The sequence below is a fragment of the Camelus ferus genome, chromosome 22, assembly GCF_009834535.1.
Source record: "Camelus ferus isolate YT-003-E chromosome 22, BCGSAC_Cfer_1.0, whole genome shotgun sequence".
NCBI classification, from domain to species: Eukaryota; Metazoa; Chordata; class Mammalia; order Artiodactyla; family Camelidae; genus Camelus; species Camelus ferus.
The window spans coordinates 3,733,276-3,744,433 of NC_045717.1; the positions used below are offsets into that span (position 1 = coordinate 3,733,276).

The 11,158-nt window shown below is 42.8% G+C and overlaps 1 protein-coding gene across 1 annotated transcript; it reads left to right on the forward strand.

Annotated features, from left to right (window-relative positions):
* The first annotated feature begins 3 nt into the window (after positions 1–3).
* On the forward strand, positions 4–9,629 carry NOP16 (NOP16 nucleolar protein). The gene is made up of 5 exons (XM_032465055.1): positions 4–296; positions 387–495; positions 1,607–1,676; positions 8,204–8,310; positions 9,191–9,629. The coding sequence occupies exons 1-5, from the start codon at positions 190–192 to the stop codon at positions 9,332–9,334; spliced, it is 537 nt and encodes a 178-aa protein (XP_032320946.1). The 5' UTR covers positions 4–189; the 3' UTR covers positions 9,335–9,629.
* The last annotated feature ends 1,529 nt before the right edge of the window (positions 9,630–11,158 follow it).

The window sequence follows — 11,158 nt, forward strand, 5'->3', positions numbered from 1 at the left end:
GCGTTGTACGCAGGCGCACACGCTCATTGCATTCTGGGAGTTGTAGTACTCAGCATGCTAGCGCTACGAGGAGGACTACATTTCCCAAAAATCTGCAAAACCACGCGCGCACTCGCCGGAAGGAGTCTTCTCCACGAGGTGCTGGGGTGAGAGCGTCCAGTTTGAGTTGCTGGTGTTGTGGTCAGCGCGATGCCCAAGGCCAAGGGGAAGACCCGGAGGCAGAAATTCGGTTACAGTGTTAACCGGAAGCGTCTGAACCGAAATGCTCGACGGAAGACAGCGCCGCGGATCGAATGGTGAGGGGACTGGGCTTCAGGAGGCACGGGGCCTCGGCCAAGACTGCAGGCGAGATGACAGTTCCGCTGTCGCCCTCTCTTTTGCCGTAGCTCTCACATCCGACATGCCTGGGACCAGACCAAATCGGTGCGGCAGAACCTGGCCGAGATGGGTTTGGCTATGGACCCTAACAAGGCGGTGCCACTGCTTAAGAGAAAGGTACAGACATGGTAGGGTCCCGGCCCTTGTCCCCCGCCATACTTAGCTGGGTTTCAGAATCCTCGCCATTACTTCCCTCACTCCCCACAGCCAACTTGGTCAGCCTGTACTGACTGTGGTTGCCAGGCCCTTTACCTGTACCTCCCTCGTACTTCCTCCCCAGCACATACTGGACGTGGGTTGGAGCTTCTCCTTTCCTTCTCCACTCACCTTTTTCTCTGAAATTAAACTGTTTGGGCCCCTTGGCATCTCCATGGTAATTTCCAGAATTTGCCTTTATTCTGCCCTTAGCTTTCCTGGTAAGGAGTTTGAGATCTTTACTTCCTGTTCGTTACACCTTTCCCCAGTTATCCAATCATCCTTGGTCTGAGGCTTCCCTAGGGCTATTTCCTCCTGAATAAGTCTTTTTCTGGACCACTCTCAAAAATAGCACCCCTTTTCACTCAGTAACTTCTTCCCTGCTTTATTTTAATTCACTGGCACTTGTAAATACTTGATGGTATATTACATTATATATTTGTTTGTGTTTATTGTCTTTGCCTGTTCCCCCCAACATAATCTCCTTGGGGAAGAGGACTTTGTGTTCCATTCACTACTAAATCCCCAGTGGTGCTTAGGATGTGACTAGTCCTCAATAAATAGTTAATATGAAGAGTGGGCTTGCTGGTTAAATTTTGCCCCCTTACTTTGAAGCAAGTTTCTTTTTATCCCTTCATTTTTCCAGAGGAAGATGGCCCTACTGTTTCTTGAGCAAATGTGAAGCTGTAGCCAAGCATTGTCAGCTTGCTCTTCCCCATAGAGAAGATAACCTGATATCTCTCCCTCAGTGTAAAGTCCTTTCATGTGCATTGTTTCATTTGATAATTGCACAATGAAGTGAGGCAGGCAAAGGGTATTATGCCCATTTTATAGATTGGCACAGAAAGATGAATTGCTTGCTTGAGCCTCTTGGAAACCATGAAGTGTCCGGGGCATTGGTTGTTCTTGTCATCTGTTCCTGCCTGACCTTGTAGAGGAATTCTTATGGGTAATGCAGGAGCCTTTAGAATTTTCCCTTATCTAGAATCTTTTCCTTTGTCTACTAAACTCACACAGTCTCTGTTCTCTGCAGGTAAAGGCCATGGAGGTAGACGTAGGGGAAAGGCCTAAGGAGCTTGTGCGGAAGCCCTACGTGCTCAATGGTGGGTATGGGCCACATTCCTCTAGGTCACTCTAGGTCACCATCCAGCAGTCAGGGCTGGAAGGGACTCTCAGATCTTCTCATTTTACAGTTGGAGAAACTGAGGTTCAGAGGGAAGAACCAGGCTGGTTCAGGGCTCACAGAGTTAGGACTGTGTCCTGGCTGAGACATTTTCAGTCTACTAACTAAACTCCAGTGTATGAGGGGAGCTCAGAGATGGTCACAGAGGATGGAACCAGTGCCTAAGCGGATAGAAGAGAAAACTGTCTCAGGCATGCATTCAGGTTCTCATGAGTTTAAGGATGAACACATTTTTAGAGATTCCACCATCTAATCTTTCCAGTGACAAATCAATTTCATGTATATTAAGGCTACAGAGACTGAATATTAAAACAGAAGAAGGTAGATTCTGCAGGGAAACAGGAATGCTATGAAATTCTCTACCCTTCCTTCCTCTTACCTGTCTGAGATTTTTAATAGTTCTTCTGAAGGTTAAAGTATTTGAATGTCCAGACATTTGATTCAAAATTCTGTGAGTTCCTCTCTTTAGTCTATCTCAGTGATTCTCCTAAGAGTTATTGCACAGGATTGTATATAAAAAACTGTGTGTACTTACTGTAGTCAAAGCTAATCTTAAAAAGTTTTAATTCTTTGATTAAAGAAGTTTTTAATTGTGGTAAAAAAACACATAAAATTTACCATCGTAATCGTTTAAAAATCTGTAGCTCTGTAGTTTCAAGTATATTCACATTGTCAGGCAACAGATCTCCAGAACTTTTCTTTCTCTCTCTCTTTTGTTTTTGAAGTTATCAATTTATTTTTAATTTTAAAAATAACTTTATTGTGGTATAATTTCTGTACAGTAAACTACACATATTTCAGATGTATAGTGTGATGAATTTTGATAGATCTGTACGCCTATGAAACCACCACTACAATCAAGATACCTAACATTTCCATCACTCCCCAAGAGGTGCAAATTTCGAACTCCCAGTTTATCCCTTCCCACCTCCTTTACCCCCTGGTAACCATAAGTTTGTTCTCTAAAGTCTAAGTTTGTTTCTGTTTTGAAATAAGTTCATTTATGTCTATTTTTTAGATTCCAAATATAAGGAATATCATACGGTATTTTTCTTTCTCTTCCTGGCTTCACTTAGAATGACAGTCTCCAGGTCCATCCATGTTGCTGCAGATGGCATTATTTTATTCTTTTTTTTTTTTTTTTTTAAATTTAAGGAAGGTACTGGGGATTTGAACCCAGGACCTCCTGCATGCTAAGCATGCTCTCTACCACTGAGCTATCTCCACTCCCCTAGTTTATTCTTTTTTCTGGCTGAGTAGTATTCCATTGTGTGTGTGTGTGTGTGTGTGTGTGTGTGTGTGTGTGTGTGTGTGTATATATATATATACCATGACCTCTTTATCCAGTCATCTGTTGATGGACATTTAGGTCGTTTCCATGTCTTGGCTATTGTAAATAGTGCTGCTGTAAACATTGGGGTGCATGTTTCTTTTCAAATTATATTTTTCTCTGGATATATGTCCAGGAGTGAGATTGCTGGATCATATGGTAAGTTTATTTTTAATTTTGTAAGGAATTATACTGTTTTATACTGCCTTCCATAGTGGCTGCACCAATTTACATTCCTACCAACAATGCAGGAGGGTTCCCCTTTCTCTACATCCTCTCCAGCAATTATTGTTTGTTGACTTTTTGATGATGGCCATTCTGACTGGTGTGAGGTAATAACCTCATGGTAGTTTTGATTTGTACTTCTCTAACAGTTAGCAATGTTGAGCATCTTTTCATGTGCCTTTTGGCCATCTGGATGTCTTCTTTGGCAAGCTGTCTGTTTAGATCTTCTGCCCATTTTTTGATTGGGTTGCTTGTTTTTTTTTTTTTTTTATATTAAGCTGGATGAGCTGTTTGTATATTTTGGAAATTAGTTCTTTGTCAGTCAAATCATTTGCAAATATTTTCTCCCATTCTGTAGGTTGTCTTTTCATTTTGTTGATGGCATCCTTCGCTGTGCCAAAGTTTTTAAGTTTAATTAGGTCCCATTTGTTTATTTTTGCTTTTATTTGCATTACTCTAGGAGCTGGTTTGAAAAAAGTATTTCTGGGATTTATGGCAGAGTGTTATGCCTATGTTTTCATTTAGGAGCTTTATAGTATCTGGACTTAAATTTAGGTCTTTAATCCATTTTTGAGTTTATTTTTATGTATAGCGTTAGACTGAAATTGTCTTTTAAAGGTAGCTGTCCAGTTTTCCCAGCACCACTTATTGAAGAGACTGTCTTTTCTTCATTGTACATTCTTACCTCCTTTGTCATAGATTAATTGACCATAGTGTGTCGGTTTATCCCTGGACTTTATCCTGTTCCATTGACCTCTGTGTCTGTTTTTGTGCCAGTACCATACTTTTTTTTTTTTTAATTGAAGTATAATCAGTTACAATGTGTCAGTTTCTAATGTACACTATAATGTCCCAGTCATGCATATATATACATACATTTGTTTTCATATTCTTTTTCATTAAAGGTTATTACAAGATACTGGATGTAGTTCCCTGTGCTATACAGAAGAAACATCGATTTTTATATACAGTGTTTAACCTTTACAAATCTCAAACTCTTACATTTATCCCTTCCCACCCCTTTGCCCCAGTAACCATAAAATTGTTTACTATGTCTGCAAGTCTGTTTCTGTCATACAGTTTTGATTACTGTAGCTTTGTAGTATAGTCTGAAGTCAGGGAGCGTGATTCCCCCAGCTCCATTCTCCTCTTTCTTTGTTTTGGCTATTCGGGGTCTTCTGTATTTCCACACAAATTTTAACACTTTTTGTTCCAGCTCTGTGGAAAACGTCATTGGTAATTTGATAGGGATTGCATTGAATCTGTATATTTCCTTGGGTAGTATGGCCATTTTAACAATATTGATTCCTCCAATCCAAGAACATGGTATGTCTTTCAATTTATTTATGTTGTCTTCAATTTCTTTCATCAGTGTCTTATAGTTTTCGGAGTACAGGTCCTTTGCCTCCTTGGGGAGGCTTATTCTTAAGTATTTTATCTTTTTTGGTACGATGGTAAGTGGGATTGTTTCCTTAATTGCTTTTTCTGCTATTTTGTTGTCAGTACATAGAAATGTAACTGATTTTTGTATATTAATTTTGTATCCTGCAACTTTACCAAATTCATTGATGAGCTCTAGTAGTTTTCTAGTAGCTTCTATAGGGTTTTCTATGTACAGTATCATGTCATCAGCAAATAGTGACAGTTGTACTTCTTTTTTCCAGTTTGGATTCCTTTTCTTCCTTTTTTCCCCCCTCTGATTGTTATAGCTAGGGCTTCCAAAACCATGTTGAATATAAGTGGCAAGAGTGGGCATCTCTGTCTTGCTCCTGATTTTAGGGGAAATACTTTCAGCTTTTCACCATTGAGTATGATGTTAGCTGTGGGCTTGTCATATATGGCCTTTATTATTTTGAGGTATGTTCCCTCTGTGCCTACTTTCTGGGGGGTTTTAACATAAATGGATGTTGAATTTTATCAAAAGCTTTTTCTGCATCTGTTGAGATGATCATACAGTTTTTATTCTTCAGTTTGTTAATGTGGGGTATCACATTGATTGATTTGCAGATTTTGAAAAATCCTGGCATCCCTGGCATAAATCCCACTTGATCGTGGTGTGTGAGCCTTTTAATGCATTGTTGGAGTCGATTTGCTAGTATTTTGTTGTGGATTTTAACATCTAGATTCATAAGTGATATTGGTTTATAATTTTCTTTTTTTGTGGTATCTTTGTCTGGTTTTGGTAGCAGGGTGATGGTGGTCTCATAGAATGAGTTTGGAAATGTTCCTTCCTCTGCAATTTTTTGAAATGGTTTCAGAAGGATAGGTGTTAACTCTTCTCTAAATGTTTGGTAGAATTCCTCAGTGAAGCCGTCAGGTCCTGGACTTTGGTTTACTGGGAGTTTTTAAATTACTGACTCTATTTCAGTACTGGTAATTGGTCTATTCATATTTCCCATTTCTTCCTGATTGTACCTTTCTAAGAAAGTACATTTCTTCTCCATTGCCTTTTTTGTTGGCATGTAGTTGCTCATAGTTAGCCTCTTGTGATCCCTTGTATTTCTATGGTGTTGGTTGTAACATCTCCTTTTTCATTTTTGATTTTATTAATTTGGGCCCTCTCCCTTTTTTTCTTGATGAATCTACTAAAGGTTTATCAATTTTGTTTATCTTTTAAAAGAACCAGCTTTTAGCTTCATTGATCTTTCCTATTGTTTTTTTTTAAAGTCTCTCATTTATTTCTGCTTTAATCTTATGATTTCTTCCCTTCTACCAACTTTGAGTTTTATTTGTTCTTCTTTCTCTAGTTGCTTTAGGTGTAAGTTTTGGTTGTTTATTTGATATCTTTCTTGTTTCCTGAGTTAAGCTTGTATCACTATAAACTTCCCTCTTAAAGAACTGCTTTTGCTGCATCCCACAGGTTTTAGATTGTTGTGTTTCATTTTTATTTATATTCTTTGATTTCCTCAAAGATCCATTTAGTAGTATATTTTAGTTTAGGAGTATATTGTTTAGCCTCCACATGTTTGCAGTTTTTGTAGTTTTTTCTTGTAGTTGATTTCTAACCTCATAGCATTGTGGTTAGAAAAGATGCTTGATATGACTTCAGTTTTCTTACATTTACTGAGGCTTGCTTTGTGGGTCAGCATGTGGTCGATTCTGGAGACTGTGCACTTGAGAAGAATGGTTTCTGCTGCTTTCAGTTGGAATGCTCTAATAATATTAATTAAGTCCATTTGGTTTAATGTGTCATTTAAGACCTCTATTTACTTATTGATTTTCTGTTTGGATAATCTGTCCATTGATGTAAGTGGGGCGTTAATGTCCCCCACTATTATTGTGTTACTGTGAATTTCTTCTTTTATGTCTGCTAACAGTTGCCTTATATATTGAGGTGCTCCTATGTTGGGTGCATATATATTTACAATTGTTATATCTTCTAGGATTGATCCCTTGAGCATTATGTAGTGTCATTTGTCTCTTGTAACAGTCTTTATTTTAAAATCTATTTTGTCTGATATAAGTACTGTTACTCCAGCTTTCTTTTGGCTTCCATTTGCATGGAGTGTCTTTCTCTGTCCCCTCACTTTCAGCCTGTATGTGTCTCTAGCTCTGAAGTGGGTTTCTTGTACACAGTATATATATATGGGTCTTGTTTTTGTATCCATTCAGCCAGTCTGTGCCTTTTGGTTGGAGCATTTAACCCATTTACATTTAATACATTATTGATATGTATGTTCTCATTGCCATTTTGTTAATTGTTTTCGATTTGTTTTCTGGTCTCTGTTTTCTCTTCTTTTTGTTCTCTTCTCTTGTGGTTTAATGACTGTAGAGTTACATTGGTTTGCAGTTACGTCTGAGGTCTTGGTATAGAAGTCTATATATATACATAATTGTTTTAAGTTGCTGATCTCTTAATTTCAAATGCATTTTAGATGCCCTGAGTTTGTACCCTCTTCCCCTCACGATTACTTTTCTTGTTTCTAGTTGTGGCCTTTTCTTTTTTTACCTAGAGAATCTCCTTTAACATTTGTTATAAAGCTGGTTTGGTGGTGGTGAATTCTTTTAGCTTTTGCTCATCTATGAAGCTTTGATTTCTCCATCAAATCTCCATGAGAGCCTTGCTTTGCATCTTACAAAACTGAAGCTCTAAAGTATTCTTGGTTGTAGGTTTTTCCTTTTTATCAGTCAACCAGGTCAAAGATAATCTTGACTATAAACAGTTTTAGCACCTGATCCCGGATAAGATTCGACTACTTTCGTTTCTGTGAGGTAGCTATTTTTCTCCCTTCATAGATGTGGAATTGGGGAGTGTTTGCCTAGCTTCTTTTTTTTTTTTTTTTTTTTTTTCAAAAAATTTTTAAAATAGTGGTGGGGGAATTGAACCCAGGACCACATGCATGCTGAGCATGCACTCTACCACAAGCTATACAAACCCCTACCCCCGCTATTTTAGAAGTAAGGCCATTATTGGCTCCATTGCTTGGGTTTTCCCCTCACATGGAGCAGAGAGGTGCCTCAGGCCCTAGTTCTCATTTATTCAGACCTTTCCATTTTCATGCACTGCTGTTAACACCTGAAGATTTTCTCAGAGAGTCTTAGAGCTGGAAGGGAGCCCTGCTCTGTGGACAGGCAGTGTGTTGTCACCTCCGTCCCCAGGAGCTGGCACTAAGAGATTATTGGTTTGGTGCCTTCCTTTTACCCATCTGCAGCCCAAAGAGAGACGACTTGCCTTTTAGGTAGCTGCCATACTGATAGATGCTTGTGCCTTAGGCAGAGCCCGGGACCTGAGGGGCCAAAGGGGAAGGTTCTAGCACTGAGTTTGGAGATGGAGAGGCAAAGCTCATCAGATGGCTGGTGTAGCAACTCTTGTGGCTTGGGCCTGACTGAGCATCTCCGATTATGTGGGAAGCAGGACCTCATTCCCTGTCTCCTGGTTTCTCTCAACCCAGACCTAGAGGCCGAAGCCAGCCTTCCAGAGAAGAAAGGAAATACGCTATCCCGGGACCTCATTGACTACGTTCGCTACATGGTGGAGAACCACGGGGAGGACTATAAGGTGAGCGGCTCAGGCCTGGCAGCAGGAACCGCTTGGGCCCCTGGGGAAGGTACCCTGGACCATCCGGGGTCCGATCTGCCTGCCTCCTGCCTGTTTCCTGAGACTGAGTGGAAACAAAGGGAGGAAAGAGACTCTGGGAAGTGGGAAGTGAATTCCATTGACAGAATGATCATAGCTGGATAGACTGAGGGCCTGTGGGTCATATCCCACTCCTAGATACATTGTTTTGCTTGCATGGTATTTTTAATGAACTTGAACTACAGTTGACCCCTGAACAATTTGGGAGTTAATCTGCGTATAATTTATAGCCGGCCCTCTGGGTCTGTGGTTCCTCGCATCTGGGAATTCGGCCACCCATGGACCATGTAGTGCTATATTATTATTATTATTATCATCATCATCATCATCATCATCATCATCATCATCATCATCATCATCATCATCATCATCATTTAGTGTTACAGTATTTACTATTGAAAAGTATCTGTGTATGAGTTCAAATCCGTGTTGTTCAAGAGTCAACTGTAGTTGCCATTTTTATTATGGGAGGTTTCAAATGAAGTTCCTTATTTTTGGCTTCTCTTAAAAACTGAAAGTTCTAAAAAAAACAAACAAACCAAAAAAACCCTGAAAGTTCTGGCTACACTGGACCCCTGTGCCCGGGTGGGATCAGTTGGCTATGGATGGAGAATGAGCTGCTCTGCTGGCCCAGCTCCTGCCTAGTCGCTGAGGGCATCCATACCCATGTCCCCACTTACACTATGGCTTTTGAGGTGAGGAATCTGATCGTCAGGAACGGGAGGTGACTTGCCCAGCGCAGGGCTAGGCTTTGAACCTCTGCCGGTCCAGCCCTCCTCAAGTGGCCCTTCTCCCTTCTTAGGCGATGGCCCGGGATGAGAAGAATTACTATCAAGATACCCCAAAACAGATTCGGAGTAAGATCAACGTCTATAAGCGTTTTTACCCAACAGAGTGGCAAGCCTTCGTCGATTCTTTGCAAAAGAATAAGATGGAGGTTGAGTGACTGGTTTACGTCTGCCCCAGGCTGAGGCCTCCTCCTGGACCAGAGAAGCTGGAGCCAGGGTTTAAGACAAGAAGGGGCATGTGGCCAGAGATGCGGCTGGCCAGACCCCTGGAATCAAAAGGTTACACGCACACCCACTCTCACACTTCCCTCTCTGGGGAAGACACTGTCTCCCAGAGGCTCCAATTTAGAGTCTTCTGGGAGCTCTGGGAAAAGTCGGAACCTGCTATTTTCAGAGCAGATGATGTGTTTGAATATAGACTGTGTACAATAAAATACAGTATTTTACTTCCCTGATGGTTTTGTGTTTGCTGTTCCCTGCCACGCCCTGGGGCTGCCCCTGCAAAAACCTACTCAACCAGGGCAGAGGGGCCACCAGCCCTTTCTGCTCCACATTCATGGGCTCTCCCAGGCGTAGCCTCCCTCCTCTTCTGCCCTGTTCTGGTTCTCCTGCTCTCTGCCTTGGTTTCCTGCACACGCAGTTCCATTAACGCTGCTACGGAAGACTGCAGGGAATCCGGGGCTGCTTGGAAGGGGCCTGCGTGGCCAGTGCTAGCCCTACCCCACTCCTTGGCCCTGGTCTCAGGCCAGCTGTGGCTCATGTGCCAGAGGGTCAGGAGGTACACTGCTGCATCCTGGTCTGCCTTCTCCCCTGCTTGTCTCTCCTGATGGGAACCTGAGCCCCCAAATCTGCTGAGACTGCTCGGTGGACTGCTGAGTACCACTCTGCTGTGTGCCAGGCACTGGGTTGCACACTGCACGGTCATTCCCTGGGGCCAGGCCTGCCCGATTTGGTTGCCAGGACCACAGGCAACGTGTGAGGTGGGCACTTTATTATCTTCAGTTATTAATAATACAAAAACCCTCTTGTTCCTAAGGTTTCTCTTTAAATCTGTCTCCCCTCACTGCTCTTGAAAAGAAGGGCTTAATGTTCTCACACAGAACGTTTCACATAAAGCCCTGTAAGGTGGTGTGGGTTTATCTTCATCTTACAAGTAAGGAAACAGGCTTGAGAGGCATCAGTGTGGGGTTAGTCTGATGACGAAGCCTAGACTTTCACTTGCTGACCTTCTCTTCGGCCCCTGAAGGCAGCCCATCCATCCCACACCATTAAGGCAGGCTGGAAACTGGACAGAAACCCCGTCAGACCCAGCCTGCTGGGCGCCAGCAGTGACTGGCCCCACCGTGCCCACGGTTAGCGCAGCCTTTAGGATGGCGTCTGCAGCAGACCTCCCGAGGGCCTTCAGGATTTGGCCTCCTAACTTCTGTCCCTCACAGCATTCCAGATTCAGGCCTTTGACTAGGCTGGGCTCTTCCCTTGTTTTCTCACCCAGCTCAGGTGCCAACTTGAGGAAGCCTTCCGCTGCCCCAGGCTGTGGAAGTGTCCCAGAGTCCTCATGCCCGACTTCCTGTAGCCTGCTGCTAGTCGGCTTGACAACCCCTACCAGACTGGGCTTGAGTGCCGGGACCTCGTCTGGGGATCCGAGAGCCCAGCCCAGAAGCAGGTGCTTGTGGGGGTGCTTGCAGGACGGCGCGGCCTCCATCCGGACCTCTGGCGTGGAGGCAGGCAGATGTCCTGCTCCCATTTCCACGGCCAGCCCTGGAACGCCTCCCCAGGAAGGGTCTGGGTACCTCCCCCAAAGTACTGGGCTGGACCAAAGCTGATGTTCTTGCCACCCGACTCCCACAGGGACTGAAGGGACAGGGCACTAGGACTTGGTGTTTGACAACCTGTGTCACAGTAAGTGTCCTAGCTGCCCGTCCCTGGGACTGTGAGTACCCAGCACATGTTCCTAGAGGTCAGAATTCAAAGGACACCACATC